General features: G+C 41.1%; 1 protein-coding gene and 1 pseudogene across 1 annotated transcript in view; one reads left to right on the plus strand and one right to left on the minus strand.

The window, feature by feature from the left end:
• STAT4 (signal transducer and activator of transcription 4) overlaps positions 1 to 8,816 on the minus strand; it is a 150,092-nt gene extending 141,276 nt beyond the window's left edge. Inside the window, exons 1-2 of the mRNA XM_030803606.1 lie at positions 8,627 to 8,816; positions 7,207 to 7,294 (exon numbers count right to left, since the gene is read on the minus strand). Coding sequence (XP_030659466.1) covers positions 7,207 to 7,232 — 26 coding nt within the window. The 5' untranslated portion in view covers positions 7,233 to 7,294; positions 8,627 to 8,816. The remainder of the gene's footprint in view (positions 1 to 7,206; positions 7,295 to 8,626) is intronic.
• A 56-nt stretch (positions 8,817 to 8,872) lies between these two features.
• On the plus strand, positions 8,873 to 19,780 carry LOC115832290 (annotated as a pseudogene).
• The last annotated feature ends 318 nt before the right edge of the window (positions 19,781 to 20,098 follow it).

A 20,098-nucleotide genomic window follows, 5' to 3' on the forward strand; every position in this document is an offset into this window, starting at 1 on the left:
ATTTAAACAAGACCAGTATTAGTCTCTAGGCTTTTCGCATCTGTGATTGTATAATCCCTTGTCCTGAGATGTCACAAGGTTTATAGGATTAATAAACTAGACCCCTATCAACTTGCTCTATGGCTATCGCAAGTGTGTTGGTCTTACTTTACACCAGGATGGATGTGGAAGAAGGAGAGAGGATGCAAGCAATAGTACTCACGTGAAAGGATTGTGAGGATTTATTCTTGGCTTTGTTTAACCTGAGTACCTGAATGGTGACATTGGTCAGATTCATACCTGAGTTATTTAGTTATAATTTAGATAAAGCCTTTGTTCCTTAGGTATTTAGGTATGTCAAACTTACACAGGGTGGTGATGACAAGAGATGGCTCAGAGGTCTCTTGCCTATTTCCAAAATCCACCATACCATCCCATATTATCTAGGTAAAGGTGGTTTCTTTGCTATACAACTTTAAGCCAAATTCCCTGGCTGTCCCAATAAGTTGCCCCGTTTAACTCCTTTACAGAAATTCTAGAGCCATCACTGCTCACTGTTTGGTTTTCCAGAGAATTTTCTCTAATAATCCAATTCACTTCCCATACAAAGGCATAGACTCTGTATTCACTTCCTCATTGCTTCAAGGTTTGGAAAAATCCACGTGGAAATCACAAGGGCAGTAGTCATCTGTATCAAGTGCTGCTATATATATAAAAGCTTAATAAAAATCAGGGACAAAAGATCCATGGTAATGTATCAAAGAGCTGTCTATTTAGGCTCCCTTTTAGATGGCATTCAGTCTGCGGATTCTCTCAGGGTGGAGAAGTTTGTCATGTTTGGCCCTGTCAGAAGCAGCCAGTTAATCAGCTGTAACATGAGACTTTGACAGAACCAACTGCACAGTGGTAGCTTGTACTGTGAGTGCATTGTCCTCTCACCCACACTCTGCAATACTGCCCCATTGTAAACAAGATGTCTGGCTTAACTGGGATATCCTCTAAAAGTATTTAGGCTAAAACAGAAGCTGACATCATAGGGGAAAGCTGTGTTCCCTCTGTTTGTATTTCTAACTTCCTATACTATTCCCAGAGAATTCCAGTGGATGTTGCTTAATAATGATAACAATGGATTACATACAGGTTGGCAAAGGGGGCAAAATGATTAGATCATCCAGTCAATTGGTCTTTCCAGCAAAGGGCAGAATCTCCAGATAGGGAATCTAACACTTCATTTAAGGCAAAGGGCCAAGTAGTAGGAATCACACTGACTTTGTTGTCTTCTCTGCAATACTGCCAGAGCATTGAATCTGTTTTAGGTGGCTGTACTTGTGCCCTACTTAATTCCTTAAAAACGAGCTTCCAACACAGTGTTGCTCTTTCCTTTGGAGATAACCAGTGGAGTAAATGCTATCTGGTGGAAGGCAATTAACTCATGCAAATGATGCCTGTGCAAAACTCAAGGTCGGGTTACCACTGAGAACACCTTGACAAGACAAGGCCAACACAGGAGAAAAGTCCTAAAGAGTCATCCTGTGGAGAGTCTTTCACCTTTGCTGTGTACTTTATTGTGTAAACTCTGGCTCAGAAAGGGCTATTGTTTCAGGCTTATTTATTCACCTGATGGAACTTATTCAATAGCACAGCTGAAACATTGGCTTCTCACCTCTGGGTTTTGGTCTTAATAATAACCTTGTTCCTGGATATATTTTCTTCTTATGTTCAAATATATGGCTAATTCAAATTCTCAAAGTGGATTTTATAATATCTGGGAGTAAGACACTAGAATTATCCAGAATGGCTGCTGGATACCTACTTCACTTTGGTCTTTGTTGTCAAGAAACCAGAAGCCTCAGTCTAGCGCTTTATTCCTACAGTGACTCATATTTTTGGACCAGTGTTAGGACCCAGTCTCTCTGACTCTCTCTCTTTGGGAATTGTGTACGGTAAAAACCACATAGGCCTGAAGCTTTCAGTGGCCTCTTCCCTTGTCTGTCAAAGACATTATTGAGCAAAACCCACATATGTCACTAGATCTAGTCATATCTTTGTACCCTTGATTGATACAATGTAAGATAATACCAAACTATGGGCCAGATACGGTGGTTCATGCCTATAATCCCAGCACTTTGGGAGGCAAAGGCAGACAGATCACCTGAGATCAGGAGTTCGAGAACAGCCTGGCCAACCATGGCCACCATGGCGAAACCCTGTCTCTACAAAAAATACATACATTAGCCAGGCACGGTAGCAGGCACCTGTAATCCTAGCTCCTCGGGAGGCTGAGGCAGGAGGATCGCTTGAACCCAGGAGGCGGAGGTTGCAGTGAGCCGAGATCATGCCACTGCACTCCAGCCTGGGTGACAGAGGGAGACTCCATCTGAAAAAGAAAAAAGAAAAAAAGATAGTTCCAAACTATGGACTAGAGATAAGGACAGAGAACCCCAGAAAGAGAGCAAGAGACGAAGAGTAGAGTGGTTATAAAGAAGCTGTGTTCAAACTTATGAGGAGTATGACTTACTTCACAGAGTACTTGCTGAATTGGTTGAAGCCTTTGCTGGGTTACATCTGTTACTCTTTAGCAATTCATGGGGAACTAAGGAAGTGCCAGGACACTGGGAAAAGATCCAGCATAAAATGGTTGTGTAATAAAAGAGTAAAAGGTTTAGTTCTGAAAATTAAAGACCTCTAAGCTCAACTTTTATAGCAAGGGAAAAAAATTGTCACGCTGAATAGATAATGGGAATAGAACAAGATACTGACTTTACATGAACAACATTTCCCGTCAGAGTAATCTAACAATTTAATCTATTGACAAAGGATAGGTAAATTGTATCTGTGGATTAGAGCTGGGACCAGAGGTATCTGGGAGCACAGATACAGAGCTAAGCCTAAGAAACCATGGCAGGACTGGAATCTCAAAGCAGGAACAAAGGAGGTGGAGGTCAGAGATGGGGACAGACCTGGAACCAGGGCCGTAATGCCCAGAGAATAAGATCATGTAGGGGCCAGGCACGGTGGCTCAAATCTGTAATCCCAGCACTTTGGGAGGCCAAGTCAGGTGGATCACTTGCAGCCAGGGGTTTGAGACCAGCCTGGCCAACATGGTGAAACCCCGTGTCTACCAAAAATATTTTTTTAAAAATTAGCCAGGTGTGGTGGTGCTCGCCTATAATTCCAGCTACTGGGGAGGCTGAGGCAGGAGAATCGCTTGAACCTGGGAGGTGGAGGTTGCAGTGAGCCGAGATCGTGCCACTGCACTCCAGCCTGGGCAACAGAGAAAGACTCCATCTCAAAAAAAAAAATATCATCTAGGATTTTGTGCCATTTTCTGTCCCTTAAAAAATTGAATTTCCAAGCATGAGCCTGTGCAGATTGTTTAATTCCTTTGAGAACCTGAGCCCATCATTCAAAGACCTGTCACTCAGTGACAGTATCATTTCTTCATTCTTTATTCATTCATTCACTCATTCACCAAATACATATTAAATGCCTTATTTTTGTAAGGTAATTTACTAGGAGTGAATAAAATAAAAATGATGGACATTAGTTTGCTATCTCCCGAGTCATAACAGAAGAGTTGAAAAACATTTTGATCATTATCTAATCACAACTGCCTTTTCTATTTAAAAAAATTATCAAAAGAATAACAGTTAAGATGTAACTAAGTCCCGACTACTTTGAAGATTTGGTATAAATTAGGAAAAAAATTCAAATAAAATTTAATGTTTTAAAACAGCCCTTTTACTAAAGACTTGGCTTCTTTTTTGGCTTTTTAAAAAACTTACAGTTGCAGCCTTGATTAAAGACCTCAGGTTTCCTAAAGTACTTTTAAACTCATTGCTTTATATAGTTTCAATATATTGCTGCTAATCAATGCCCTGTTCTTACCAACCAAAGGTGCTATCTTTTATCTGCAACTTCATTTGTGTCATGTCCAGAAGCAAAGGCAAACATAAAACAAAACATATGGAGGAAAAATTATTTCAGTCTTTTCACTGTTCACTTCTATTTTTTACTCTTCTTATAAATCAGTAAAATGTTACTCTCAAACTACCATCACACCCACTTTCTGTGGTTTTCCATTATTGTATAGGACTTTTAAAAATAACTCATTAAATAAGCTTCATTTGAAGATTTCTGACAAGCTTGCTTTTCACTTATGAACCTAATGTAAAACATCCAATTTGGATACATTTTAAGCAGTTACTAAATAACTCCCTTACAGCTATATAGGGGTGCCTATAAGATGAGTCAATGGGTGGTTTATTTAGTCATCTATTTATTCAGCAAATTACAGAGTGCCAACATTGAACAATGAGCCATCATAGGTTAAAATAAGGTAAAATACCAGCTTGTTCAAGAGGTGTGCCAGCCATCACATTTGAACCCAATTGCTGGAAGAGACAAGTCATAGTATGGAACATAAATGCCTCCATACAAGGTAATTTATGAATCATATTAGGTAATTTGAACAAACTAAGAAAGACTGAGTGAAGAAGATGGATCCTAAAAGAATGGTTAGGATTTTTGATAAGCACTAGAGAAATATATAAGTGAAGAGAAAGATGTGAGTATGGGCTGAATAGGCAGGGAAACCCAGTGTGTATTCAGGGAAGGTCAAACAGAACATATTGGCAGGAGCAGAAGCTTCATACTGGAAAACAGAAGCAGGTAAAGCTGGTGATGCGTGGAAGTGCTGTGGTGTTTTAAATGCCAGGTGCCTGGGTTTGAAGTATTTCTATGATTCAATTGCCACTCCCTCGTTGTTCTTAGCCACTCCAGCCTATCCTCAAGCTGCTGCCAACATGATTCCTCTAAAAGATAAAATTAACACGTAACTCCTCTGTTGAGGATTTCTCCGTGGATTTTAGAAGGGTATGGGTCCCTAAGCCCACTTAAGTATGGGTGTCTACGAGACTGTTCACAACTAAGCACAAAGACACAGGTTCCCTTTGGCTGAGCTCAGCCTGGTGGGTCACCACTGGCCCTGCCTGGTCTCATAAGGAGCTGGATAAACAAGAGCCCTCTTTGATCTAAGCAACGGTCTCAGACAGAGGTGAAATAGCACCTGGCAACCCATTATGCGATGGCAAACAGCCTGAGAGATCCCTTTGGGTTCTGATTAAATTCCAGGACACTTACACAGTGGAATTTGATGTTATAGGCTTACTAAACTCAAACAAACTTTCAAATTCACATTGTAAATGCATTTAATTTCAGCAAAACAACATCCATTATCTTAAATTGACATTCAAATATTATAGATTATATTTTTGTTTTAATTTTATTTTAAAAATTAGTGCTGTGTATGGTGGAAAGTAGGAATATAGATATAGATATCATATGGCATCATCTAATTTAGTTTTAAAATGATCTCTGCAGCGTAGTTATTATTATCCCATATTATAGATGAGGAAATTGAGGGTTAGAGGGTTCAATAACTTATGCAAATTCAAACAGCAATTAAGTAGCAAATTAGGGATTTTAAACCAGTTCTATTCAATGCCATTTCTTCTGCACATGCACATTCAGATGTCATCTTCAGAGACATCAAAGTAGAATTTATAAATGACAGAAGCTGAAAAGTGCAAGGACCCAGACTCATCTACAATATCTACTTCCTGGCCGTGACTCATCAGAGGAAAACTACAAATTAAGGTTTTACTAAATCAAGGAGTTATATTCGATGACTTTTCAAATCTTCTCTCATCCCCTTGAGTCTATGATCCCTTATCAAATTTCTACTGCTCCCTAAACATTTCAGATTTCAAGAGCTCAGTTGAAACAATGAGGAACTCTTTCCCATATTGAAGGAAATGTCTTTTATAGTGATATGTTCCTGTTTCCCTAAACCACCACGAGCAAACTTCAAATACCATTCCAACTCTTGATCTTTTTTTTTTTGGCCACACCTCTTTCAAAAATAAGTAACAGCATTAACAAAAACCAACAAAGTTTGGCCCTAGCCCAAGTGAAGTTTAAGCCAGATTTGTGTTTAGTTTCCCAGACCAAAGTAGGAGAAGCAGTTAGCTGGTTACAAGCCCTTCACAGTGCTAAAGAACAATGAATGGAGAGCTTCAAAATCAAAACCATACGTTTGGTAGGAAACAGCTCCAACTGGTGCTTGATTACTAACTAGGCATTCTGCTTCTAACATGATTAGGACAAACACAGAAAACCCTGTAGGGTTTGAACTGATGGACTGATGTTTCCCTCCCAGGAAGAAAAAGAGCAGTATTCAATGGCATAGAATCACTGTGATTCTGGAGACCTTCAAAAGCCAGGGCTTTGAGGGGGTTCTCATTTCTATGCCACACAGTGAGCCCTTCTCTTTCTCAGGAATCCTCTCCAGAGAGAGAAGCTTTGTGTAGAATTTTCCTGAATGCAATGAATGTCAGCACATTCCCAGCTAGAATGTGCATTCTATTCTTATCAAGTGAAACTGACCTCCCTGCCCCAGCATGCTCTCCTTGTTCATCATGATGATTAATTTCAATGATGCAGGTTTCTAGATGAATTGCACAGTCCACTCCAGATGGCAAATATGTACCTCTGGAATCTCCTCACCCTTAGGAAAGAGGTCATGTGCTAACTTGCAAGAATGAGGATTTTTAAAATAGTTGGCTTACAATCAAATCTGTGTCCTACAAAATGCTCTGTCCAGACTAGCCTCTCTCCTCTTAGTTGCCAGCGATCCTCTCCTTCCTACTCATTTTCCATCTGATACCATGTGACTCAAGTAGGAGTCACAACCAAAATGAATTTTTTTTTACTGCAAAATTCAAGATTTTACAGTATTTTTTCAGCCAATGGAAGCAACCAGGATTCATAAGAGTCCTCAAGTTGATGTTCAATAGGCCCCTGAATCATGCTTATTCACAGATTTCCCAGTTAATTGCCCTGATACATGCTACTGAGCTTCTTTTAGTGGACAAAAATCTTATTCCATTAGTTATCACTGTCAAAAGGAATACAACATGCAAAATAAAAGCTGGTCAGAAATTGCTCTTTTTGTGTGCATTTCTGCATCAGAGTGATTGTTTCAACATTGATTAAATACAGATTTCCCCCCAAAGCTTTGTTGGAAGTGCTAAGTGGTTCAGGTGATGGAAAGTGAGTTAATTCATGTGCTCCCCTAAGTTTTTTTTATTGAGGCATTTTCTTAGGATTCAAAGTAAAAAGGAAGGAAATTGCTCTTATGTGTGTCAAGGAAGTCCAAATACTCACATGGACAAATAGCTGCCCCACTTCATTCGCCCTTCTTTGCATCCCAGAACTGTCACCTCCAGGAGCCTCTGCTGAGGTTACCATGGAGCTGTGGGGAAAATTTTGTTTGGAGCTTTCAGAGGATCTGTGGGCATAAACGTGGATGAAGACAAAAACCTGAAAATCTAGGAGCTAGCTCTGGGGAACAGGGTTGGGGCAGAATCATAAGAGCTGGCCCGCCCACCCACCCAGCAGTGTCCTGGCTCCCTCATTACCCAAAATTCCACAAATTTAGTTCATGACAACACACATTTGCTGTGTCCTGGGAATTCAGAGATAACTAAAAAAAAAGCTCACGGTATAATCAGAAAGGTAGGAACTTTGTCATAAGATAACTCTGCCTGAAAGAGGTGAAAAGGCATTACTGAGGTATTTTTGAGCCAGATTTTGAAGGCAGGATAGAAGATTGCCAAACGCAGAAGAGAAAGCTAAGGGAATCCCATTTACAAAGGTCAGGGCCTGATTTACTGTGGCAGAAGAATGGGATCTGAAGGAACCTAGCACTTGCAGGGGAGGAGATGAGGCAGGTTTCACCAGGCCCGAAGACCTGGCCACCAAAGTGTAAGATGGTGTGATCTGCAACAGTGCTGGAAATAGACTGGGGTAGAGAGAGACCAGTTGTGAGGTTTTTGCCATAGTCCCAGCAAGTACTTATGAAGATCTGGATGGCAGTGGCAGCAGGACTTAAAAAAAAAAAAAATCACATCTTAGAAACTTTTTTTTTCTTTATTTTTGAGATGGAGTCTCTCTGTCTCACAGGCTGGAGTGCAGTGGCTCGATCTCACTGCAACCTCTGCTTCCTGCCAGAGTGGCTCACTGCAATCTCTGCCTCCCACCAGGTTCAAGCTATTCTCCTGCCTCAGCCTCCTGAGTAGCTGGAATTACAGGTGGCTGCCACCACGCCCAGCTAATTTTTTGTATTTTTAGTGGAGATGGGGTTTTACCATGTTGGCCAGGCTGGTCTCGAGCTCCTGACCTCAGGTGATCCTCCTGCCTCAGCCTCCCAAAGTGCTGGGATTACAGGCATGAGCCACTGTGCCCAGCCCTCAAAGACATCTTTGGAAGGTGGAATTGACAACATTGGATGTGGGCGATAAGGGAGATGTCTGCAGAGGTTTCTAGTTTGGGGTATTAAGCTGATGGTGGCAGTTCTGAGTGAGGTTTCTATCTACCTCTATCTCTTCATCTGCCTGCTTCTCTTTCAGTCTCTCTCTTTCTCTGCCTCTATTTTTTCTATTTCTGTTTTTCTCTGAGACACTCTATATCTGTCTTTTGTCTCTTGCTTTTTTATGATATCAGCTTCGTTCTACACATCAGTTCCATTCTCCTCTCTATAAAGACCAACTTCTTCTGCCCCCTGGTAACTCAAGATGACACATGCCTTTGACTTTCCATAGCTTTTATTCCCTTGAAATTCTCTCACTTCCCATTCCATTGTTCATTATAAAGTTCATTCCATATTTTTCTGTTCTAATTTCCAATAAACAGAATCTAATGAGAGGCAGCATCTGGCTCCCACCGTCATGGCTATTGCAGTACATTGAGCTCCATAGAAATAGTGCTGTGGACAGTGAGAATTGACAGGCACTGGGCCACTCTGTTAGTGGTTAAGGAAAAATTACTAAACATGGGCAAAGGAGATCCTAAGAGGCCATGGGGCAACATGTCATCATATGCGTTCTCTGTACAGACTTGCTGGGAGGAAGCACAAGAAGCGGCATCCAGCTCCTTCGGTCAGCTTCTCAGAGTTGTCTCAGGAGTGCTCAGGGAGGTGGAAGACCATGTCTGCTAAAGAGAAAGGAGAATTTGAAGACATGGCAAAGGCAGACAAGACCTGTTATGAAAGACAAATGAAAACCTAATCCCTCCTAAAGGGGAAACAAAAGAGGAGTTTAAGGAAACCAGTGCACCCAAGAGGCCTCTTCTGGGCTTTTTCTTGTTCTGTTCTGAGAATCACCAAGATCAAAGGAGAACATCCTGGCCTACCCATTGATGACGTAGCAAAGAAACTGGGAGAGATGTTAATAACACTGCTGCAGATGGCAAGCAGTCTTATGAAAAGAAGGCTGCTAAGCCGAAGGAAATATGCGAAAAGGATATTGCTGCATACCGAGCTAAAGAAAAGCCTGATACAGCAAAAAAGGCAGCCATGAAGGCTGAAAAAAAGCAAGACAATGAAGGAAGAATAGGAAGATGAGAAAAATGAAGAAATGGTGAAGAAGAAGAAGAAGATGATGTTGAATAAGTTGGTTCTAGCAGTTTCTTTTCCTTGTCTATAAAGCATTTAACCCTCCCATAAAACTCACTCCTTTTAAAGAAAAATAAAAAGGAAATGTAAGGCTGTGTAAGATTTGTTTTTAAACTATACAGTGTCTTTTTTGTTTAGTTATACTATCAATTGTGTAGTAGATAGCCCTCTTCTAGTAGTATTTTCAATAGCCGCTAACCTTGCCTCGTACAGTATGGGGGTGTAAAGGGCATGGAAATTTAAAGTAGATTCTTCTTGGTCCATAGCACAAATTACTTGTATATGGGGATGGTCATTTTCTCATCTTCAGTTGTCTCTGACACAGCCTATATGAAATAATTGCTGCTCTGTTAACTGAACATCACTCTGTAATTGTAAGAAAAAAAAAGTTGCAGCTGTTTTGTTGACATTCTGAATGCTTCTGAGTAAATACAATTTTTTAAATTAAAAAACCTTTTTTAAAAAAGGGAATCTAATGAAATCAGCTCTTCTTTCCGTGCTACTTCAGAGAGTCATTTACACTGGCTGCTTATCAGAACAACCTGAGGGGCTTTAAAAAAATACCAATGCGTGGAACCATCCTTGACTTAGTGAATCAGAATCTTTGAGGATGGAAAGCTCAACATCTGTATTGTTTTAAGTTCCAGTGGCAATACTGATGCACAAAATGGACTGAAGCCACTGCCATCAGTGACAGGTCATAGGTCATGGTTCCTACAGAAGACCTTGGGTCAGCTACTCATAACTACTCTAGTCAGTTTCAACCAGAGGTAGGAAATAAGGGGCAGGTAGGGCCACACTGTATGCAACATGGCCAGCCAGGGACCTGTGAGTATCCTGGCCATAAAGGCACCATGAAATGTTTGCTACATTAGTCTTGTGAGGAGTAAAATATTTAAACATAGGTTTACAGTGCCCTGTGATGTGTTTTGTGGACAAACACAGATGAGGGGCCTCTAATCCAGATGCAGAGAGGAAAGGAAGATTTTTTCCCAGGTAGGCGACATCTGAGCTGAACCTTGGGGGATAGCTAAAGATTAGTCAGGTGAAGAAAAAGAGAAATAAGACCACTGGTGAATGAAACAGCATATCCCAGGCAGAGAGGAGATGTTTGGGCAGCATGGTATTACAGGTTCACACTTCAAGCATCCTCTGCCACCCTTCTGCAAACTATAGCAAGGCTTCAGAAAATGTCTCAGTTATTTATTCTGGAAGTGATTTAAGTCTCTGCCAGACATTTAAGGGCTACCCAAACCAAAATAAAGTGAACTGTGAAAGGATATTGAGAGATTAGACCAGAGAGGTATGCCGAAGCATGATTGTGAAGTTTGGTGTTCAATATTCTAGAATAGTAGCTACTATTTATTAATTATCCACATACCAAGTACTTTATTGCATTATTTCATTTAATCCTCACAGAACCCATAAGGTCAATATTATTGCACTCATATTATACATAAGGAAACAGAAGCTCATATAGCTTCATTTTACTTGCCACAATCGTAAAGCTGGAAAATGCAGAGCTGGAATTTGAACTTAACAGTTAAAGTTCTCAGACTTTACATTTAGAAAAAGGGGAGAAGGAGAGTTCTGTATTTGAAAATGAAAGAAAAAGACACCAATGTTTATGTGGTTGACGATTTGCATAGTGGGATCATTTCAGTACTCAAATGGTTTAAAGAATTTATAAATATATTTATGCAGGTAAATATTCTGTATCCCTTATTTTAGTTTATTTACAACATTACAGCAATAAAAAGAACACAATCTTTAGACAAAACCTGGTGTGGATGCCCAATATGTAAGATAAATGAAAGAGAAGTTGCTCAGGTCAATAGGAGGTGGGAGGTTCATAAAGCATCAACATCACCCCATCTCTCCTCTCAGTCTTTTCAAAATTCAAGGAATCCATGGCTCTCATATATGGCCCCAAATAATTTTTAGACTCATAAACTTTTTTTCATACCACAAGCAAATGGCTCCAGGAAGCAAGCGAATGTTATATGAGGTGACGGAGGTGTTGTTTGCCCTTGTGGAAAATTGTGGCTGTGCAGGAGGGCTCTGGCCACCTATTGAACCCACTCCTGTGTTGTCATGGGTGCTCCTATGACCTAGAGAAAGGCAGAACCAGTCACGGACAGGGTTTAGTGTCAGCTGCAAGCCACCTTCGTAGAGAGGCCCTGACCTTTGTCCTCAGAGTCCACAGAAACAAATAAAGAATTAAACCTTATTTTGGAAGGGAGATTGCCAAGACTGTTTTTGGCAAAGTCTGCCTACAGGAGGTGATAAAGTCACCCAGGGATAATGTCCCATTGCTGGTCCTCTGCTTATTTTAAGGTTCCTTCCAAGGGGTGATAGAAGGCATCATAAAGTGATTCACACCTGTTCAAACACAGGTCATTTTAGGGCCAGCACTGACCACTCCTAAATCACTGCTCATTTAGGGAAGTAGGAAGGATTTTAGCACAGCGCATTATGGCAATATTTGCCCTGGTTTTCCCAGGACTGAAAAGTCTTGGAGGGCATTGAATTTTCAGTACTAAATCCAAGAATGTTCCAGGAAAACCAGGACAAATTGGTCATCTTACTACAACCCAACACACCACAAAACTTTAGGGTGTTAACTGATCTATAAAGCTTAGGGCCAGATGCTGCCATAGGAGTTCACAGAGCGCAAATAATTTTTGTATATTTTAGATGTGCTCTTTAACAACCAAGTCATAGCATTTACATTCTTCCTGTTACAAACTCAATAAATATTGTCTCAATGCAAAAAACCCCAAGTATATAATCCAGTTAAATATACATGAATACTATAATCCAGTTAAATATACATGAATACTAACAGCTTGTGATAGTTAATTTTATGTGTCAACTTGGCTAGGCATGGTAGATATTTGGTCAAACATTATTCTAGATATTTCTGTGAATATATCTGTAAGACATTAACATTTAAATCCAAAGACTTTGAGTAAAACAGATTACCTTTCATAATGTGGGTGGGCCTCATCCAATAAGCTAAACACCTTAATAGAAGAAAAAACTGACCTCCCTTGATGAAGAGAAGATTCTGCCAGCAGACAGCCATCAGACTTGAACTGCAACTCTTCCCTGGGTCTCCAGCCAGCAGATTTTGGACCAGCACTGCTACAATCATGTGAGACAATTCCTTAATATCTATCTATCTATCTATCTATCTATCTATCTATCTATCTATCTATCATCTATATCGATCTATCATCTATCTGTTCATGTACCTATTACTGATTAAGAAAAAGATCTTACTAGAAACAAATAACCTGATAAAGTTGTTTGTTTGGACTTCTAAAAACTTAGAGGGAATTTCCAGCATTACCCCATAATTTTGCAATAACCACTTTTATTCAGTATTTGTTGAGCCTTCCTGTAGCTGATCATACACTTGTGTATTTAGAATACAAATCCAACAAACTGTATGAACAGAAGACGTGGGAGTACATACTGTGCAGGGACATCCTTTACAGATACCCAGCTTACTTCACTGAATCTTGACTCATCACATAGACTGGATTATTTCTTGGCTCCTTAGGTTCATAATTTCTACTTTCTTAGTCCCAGGTACAGCCCCTTTCATGGCCACCTGAATCTCAATCCAGTAGTTTATCAGCTTAGATTAACAATGATTAACAGAGTTCTAGCCCTTCTTTCTTCCTCTTCTTCAGTTCATCATCAAACTGATGTGCATTTATTATCTTCCTGGAATCTCCCCAGTGTGTTCTTCTGGATCCTTCTGAGAGGTAAAACTAAAGTTTTCTTGCCTTTACCCTGTAACACTATTGTGTATGTATACAGACACATAGACACACACTATTTGAGTTTTTATTTAATATGAACAAATGTGGAAAAGCTTTCTCCTCATTTTCTTCATTCCACATCCTGGTTCCGAGGCAGCTGATCTAGTTGGCAGGGGCTGTTCTTTCCTCAATGACTCTGTCTTTCTTGGAGGAAACAGGATGAGCAGCCTCAGAAGAGTCTGCCTCACTGTACATCAAGAACACGAGAATCTTAGCCAATATACACCCCTGGGGCAGCATGTGCAGGCTGTTCCGAGAACCAGTGTTGGAACCAAGATGTGGCTCTTGATTCACCGCCGTGCCCCAGTGCTTTCACTAGTTATACTTCCTCATGACGTACTCTTTGGACTGGTTTCACAGAAATGTCTTGGTTCTCCCCTTGAGGGTGGAAAGACATCACGATAGAGCCTGAGGGCCAGTGTGATTCTTGCACCATGAGTACTGTTACCTCACAGGGAGCCTGAAGAAGAGGGTAGGAGAAGCTTGTCAAAATTTCTTTCTTGTGCCACTCAGACCTGATATCTAGGTCTCATATGATGACAGGAAGTTCCTACTTAAAGGGAAGGCACAAGTCCAGTCCTTCGAGATAATGGTCAGTTGCAATCTCTGTAAAGGCTTAAGGAAGGTTAGCAGGCCAAGGGGCAGTCTTACTGCTGCAGCTGGTCCCAGGGCACTACTGATATGCATTTCCTTATCACCCATTCTAGACTTTCCTCATCCTTGACCAATATTTTCATCTGGTTTGCATTCTTGCCCTGTGTGGTGATAGAGACCTTCATCCCTGAGGAGTTTCAGCCTTTAATTGTCTTATTCCTGTCAAGTCACTTTTGATACAATTTCCCTTTATTTTATTTATTTATTTATTTATTTATTTATTTATTTATTTGTTTATTTGAGACAGAGTTTCACCCTATCCCCCAGGCTGGAGTGCAGTGGTGCGATCTCGGCTCACTGCAACCTCCGCCTCCTGGGTTCAAGCGATTCTCCTGCCACTGACTCCCAAGTAGCTGGGATTACAGGGGCCTGCCACCACACCCACCTAAATTTTTTTGTCTGTTTTGTTTAGTAGAGACAGGATTTTACCATGTTGGCCAGGCTGGTCTCGAACTCCTGGCCTCAAGTGATCTGCCTGCCTCGGCCTCCCAGAGTGTTGGGATTACAGGCGTGAGCCACTGTGCTCAGCCACAATTGCCTTTGATCGATGAGACTGGACACAGAAGAACTAAGAGAAGCCCGTGAATCCTGTGGGTTCTAGACATACTTCTCTCTGTTGCAGCAACCCTCATTCCTCAAGGGAATCATCATCAATTATGCCTGACAGTACAGTAACTCCTTTTTTTTGAACACTGGCATATAGAGTCCAAGGTGGCTTCAGCGGATCTCATGGCAGAAGAGTTTCCACCCTGGGAACTAGGATCACTAATCTAGCAGAGACTAAGTTTGTGAGAGTGAGGAGCCCAAATTCTGAAAGTGGATCATTTGGAGTTACAGTGGAACAAGGTTGATCTTATATCCTGTATCTATCATCCATCTAGCACCCATTTGTCTGTCTACCAATCTAGCTAACTAATATGTATTATGTATTACATATGCAATCTATCTACCTAATATATATTATCTATCTAATATTTTATATATCTATATATTATCTCTCATCTATCCAATCAATCTCACCATGAAGGGCAGCACCCCAACCCCACAAGGTGTGATCTCTTTGCAGGTACTTCTGCTGAGCCTTCCATGGGCCTTTCATTAGTCTCTCAAGTCAGTTGCTTCTGAGGAATAGAATACACTTTAAAACTCATGACTCCATAGCCACGAGCCTGTCGCTGCACTTCCTCTAGTTCTTTACTCTGAGGAAATGTCATGTGTACAATGTTAGCAAATCAGGCATTTTGCAGGTCCTTAGATGGTGGTGTTGGCAGAGATAACACCTGCCACTTCCCTGTGGCAGGGAAGACAGATCCGTCTCCAGAGTGTCAGTTCAGGTAAGTATGAATCACTGCTCTTCTAAGGTGAAAGGGGTCTGATGTATTTGACCTGCCAGTAGCTGGCTGGCAGGTCTTTCCAAGATTGGAGCCATATCAAAGGCTCAGCATCAGTCTCTGATCCTGGCAGGGAGGGAATTCAGCAGCAGTAGCTAGAACAGCCTTAGTGAGAGGGAGTCCATGTTGTTTGATCCATGCTCAGTTTCCATTCTTGCCACCATAACTTGCAGCCCCATTGCACAAACACTGGGATGACTCAGTAGGAAGCTGGCTGACATTCACAGGGAAGGTCATGCTGCCAACTTGGTCGTTGAGAACTTTGCATGAAATTGCTGTTCTCTAATGGGTATTCATATGAGATAAAAGGTCTGCATGTATTGTTTCCACTCCCATAAGTCTCTGTACATGAATATCTGCTAGACGTCCTTGTCCCATGTCCTTGAGTCTTGACTATTTGATCAAATCATTTTCATTGCTCAGGACTCAGTATATATTCTTTCCTCAGGCCACTTCTCCTTCAACATGAAATGATAATCAATTTTATTGCCCAATTGGAGAATTTCTCTTAATTACTTTTCTTCAGGATCAATCTTTGGTGAGACTTTAGTACAGCAACAGTTCATTTCTGGCTAGCACCAACATATTTCACCAAACTTCGTGTAAACCAAGCCCTTTGTCGTTCTGTCAGTCGGTCACAGGAAATCCTCAGTGATGACATAGGAATGGATTGACGGAAAGATGCTGGCACAAGAGAGATAGATGAAATGGGCCTAGGCTACCTGCTGATACAATTTACAGAGGTATCCTGCACTGACATCAGTCCAGTCCAGTCCAATCCTCAATGTACCTTGTCCATCATGTAATAGATTGCTGCCATAGGCCCCCTGCCCATATGATTTGGTAGATCTGATCAACTTAGCTCACGATAAGCAGCTCTAGTTTCACAGAGACTTGGTGTTCCATGATGGGAACTAAATTTTTATTTGTGACTAGCGTCATGCTATTTTTCAAAGGGAAATTTATTCTGTTATATATATTTCAAAGCCGTATAGATATGGCTTCACTCCAGAATCTCAGTAGTCTGTGTTATGATTTTTCTAATGAGATTTTTTTCAGAGATTCTACACAGCATTCTTACCCATAAATACCTTGAAATGCTTCAAACTAGATGAGACATATGGCTCAAGAGGCAGGGCAGCTTGTATTGCAACCTGGTCTTTCTGCAATTCCCTATCTTCCTCTGGACCATATTTGAAGCCGGCTCTGGTCTGTGTGTGTGTGTGTGTGTGTGTGTGTGTGTGTGTAGAGAGAGAGAAGGAGTGAGAATCCAACATTTAGTTGGCTGTCTCTCCAACTCACTCCTAGTAATGTTATAATTCATTATCCATCACTACAGTCTCTGTGAATCAAAGCATCCCCCTGGCCAGATTGTTCTGAGATGTTACCATGATCATTGGCCTGGAGGCAATGAGATATGGTGGTAGGCAGATTGTGAAGAGAACAAGTACTGTCTTATAGTACTTCGGGTGATATAACTGCATAGTCTCCAACTGAGGAGACTGTATAATCTCCAGAGAGGCAGGGAAATTTGGACATTCGAGATTATTAGATTTGTCCACTCAAATGTCCACTTTGCAGGTTTCAGGTTCCTACTCTTTCCCTATCAAAGCCTTCACATTGACATAGGAGACATTTTAAGGCTGTGAATTTTTTCTCCTTTGTAGGTTTGCAACCCTATGCCATGAAACCCTGAACATGATTTTCTTCCTCCCTCATTTGCCCTGCAGCTGCAGTAGATAAGAGGATTTGGAAGGCTACCATAGAGACCCTCTGACTTTCACAGCATGTTTTAAGTGGGCAGTTAACTTTCCTGAGTCTGTTATGCCTTTTTGCAAATCTTCCAAAGCCATCAAAGGCAGCCACCATGTAACACAATCCTTATGATTATCATTCCCTCTGTACTGATCAAGTACACAGCCATTTGATATGCCAATACCTTGCCTTCTGCCTATACTACATAACACATTAGCAATTGTACTATCACTGCATGCCAGGAATCCGGGCCACCCAGTTTGCCACCATCGGTGGAGACCCAAAGTTCTCTCTTGGAGGTCTGCTAAGGACACCCATTGAACCACGTCTTAGCCTGGCTTCCCTAGAAAACAGAACTTGAGACAAAAATTTGTGTGCTATTACTTCAGTGTAGGGTAGAATCCCAGGGAAAAGGAGATGTGAGACAGGGAACAAGGAAGAGCAAATACAAGGAAGTGCATTACCCAGCTAGCCAGAGCTTCATAGCAACACACTGGCTGCTCAGTCTCGAGAAGACATCTCCAGAAAGACCATAGGAGAATGACTGCATCTTGGAACAGTCCGTCAGTCCAGGAAGTCTAAAGGGCAAGCAATTTATGTGCAGGCCTTACCTCATGTCTTACCTTCCACTGGTAAGAGTTCACGAATTTTGTCTACTTTCTCTCACATCTGAGTTGCATCAACTCAGCACCACCTCAGGCAGCCCCTGGAGCTTCTGGAACTCCATTCCAGGCAGTGTGTGGCTTCAGTGGTTTCTTCTTTAGTTGGTGATGTCTGTTGAAGCTTCTCCTCTGTGGGGATGACCCGAGCAGAAACAGACTTCGGACTGCAGCAATGGAATGAGCTATTGCTAGGATATTCCTGGTTAGGGGAGAAGGACCATAAGTAAAGCCAGGTTCTGGGGGCAATAAGTGAGAAAGAGTGGATCTGAATGGCACATAAACTGGGCCTGGTATATTCATTTTCTCTTTAAGGAAATAAAGCTGAATATTAAAGTTAAGCCCACTTCCTAAAGGTGTAACAAGTTTGTGCTCTACCTCTCTAAATAAGAGTCGTCCCACATTTTAGAATTTCATAGACTCACAGGACTGGAAATTTCTGTGCAAATCATTTGGTTCAGCCTCCATATTTTTCAGATGAGAAGCACAAGGTTTAGAAAGTTAAGTGACACTCTCATTTCAAACAGTAAATGGGGACGCAAGAAGGCCTGCCTTCATTCCAGTCCTCATTCCACAATATCACACTGATAAAGCAGATGAAGGGGGAGTCATTTGCATTCCACTTTTGCCTTTATTAAAGTCTTTTGAAGGTGTTGGTTTAGTGAGGTAATGTCTCAAAGCAGTTTTAAGAACATTGAAGGAAAAATGTTATGTACTTTTGAAATGCAATTGTTGGTTTTGGAACAAAAATTTTTAAGACATTGCCAGTCTACTTTGTTGATGAATCAGAGTGAGTGTTATAAGCCTCTACATTTCTAGAGGCAGAACCTCATCTTTGGAACTGAAATAGAGTACAACACAAAGAAAGAATGCCAGCAAACAAAAGTGAGCATGTCAGACCACAACTACCTCCCTTTAATTCTGAATCTATTAGGTTGGTGCAAAAGTAATTACGATTCTTGCTATCAAGTTAAGCAATCCCCAAGGAATGGCTCAGAGATCTTCCTGTGATCTTTGCATTCACACCTAAGTGGAAACCTAGTACTCTATGCCCTCTTTAGGACAGCTATCAAGATGACATTTGTAGCTGTGGTAACGATCAATAAGCAGCTAGAGCAGAAGCTGCCTGTTCCTTGAAAACAGCCTAATTTCTAGCAAATCTAGTTGCTTTGCTCTTGGTGGACACATTAACGACAGTGACATCTGGAAATTCTTGCCCTCCTGACACATGTGCTAAAGGGTATAAAGATCTGAACTCCACCTTCTGACAGCCTTGATTTCTGTGGCTACTGAAGATGCAATAGAATGAACCAATCTTCTTCCATGTTCCAAATATTATCCTAGAAAATTTCTTGTTTTTGTTTTCTGTCTGAGAAAAAAAAAAATCTAGCTAGTTAAAATCCATTTCCTATCATGTCTTAAATTAGCCTGGGACCAATTTGTCTGAATATCTGCTCCACCTCTGTAGGGGAAAACTGATGAGCAGGCTTCGAATGTCCACAAGTGTGTGCCAACCAAGGTGTGCCCTGACACTGGCTTGGGATGCTTTCTGCCAAAGGCAGGGTTTCACTTCTGATTTCATGGCAAATCAAACCCTGAATGAGAAGACAGCTATAGACAGGAGGGAAAACAGTCTCTTCAGTCTGTCAGCTCTTCTCCTAATATTCCTTACCACCCCAGAAGGATCCACTGATATGTAACAGGAAAAATACAGACTACATGCAATTTGGTGAAGTGTGAGAAAAAGCTTAGGTAGTTTCCAGGCAAGACTATCATATCAGCAATGCAAGTAAAGCATTTGAAATAGTGATTCTACTGTGGAAATGATACTCACTTCCAGGGCCTGCCAGGTGCTACTCTTGATGCTGAAAACAACCTCTCCTGGAATGGAGGTAATAGTGCACTTACTTTTGTGTATGTAGATTAACCTGTTTTACCCCTTTTAGATGGAGAAAGGCTATTGCCCTCCTGTGGCACTATGAGGCTGAAGATTGACAAATATATAATTATGCATTTTTTATTGTTTCCTGAATTATGCAGGATGTTTTTTCCAGTGAATTCTACTGTGGAGGCCTCCTGAAGTGTCAGAGTCTATTACCCGCTGCCCAGGAAAATCTATTACAGGCAGGCACAAGTGGAGCTGAAAAATAGGTCTTTACTCACTAACAGAGACTGAGCAAGGACTGCCAAATTGTACCCTCCAGCAGTGTGTTCTCGGCTTTTTCTCTCCTTCTTTATGTATGCTTAACAAGGAAACTTGTTGAATGCACATGCTTCTCAAACCTGGGCATCCCTGGAGGTGCAGTAAAGCCT

The sequence above is a fragment of the Nomascus leucogenys genome, chromosome 22a (genome assembly GCF_006542625.1).
Source record: "Nomascus leucogenys isolate Asia chromosome 22a, Asia_NLE_v1, whole genome shotgun sequence".
Lineage (NCBI taxonomy): Eukaryota > Metazoa > Chordata > Mammalia > Primates > Hylobatidae > Nomascus > Nomascus leucogenys.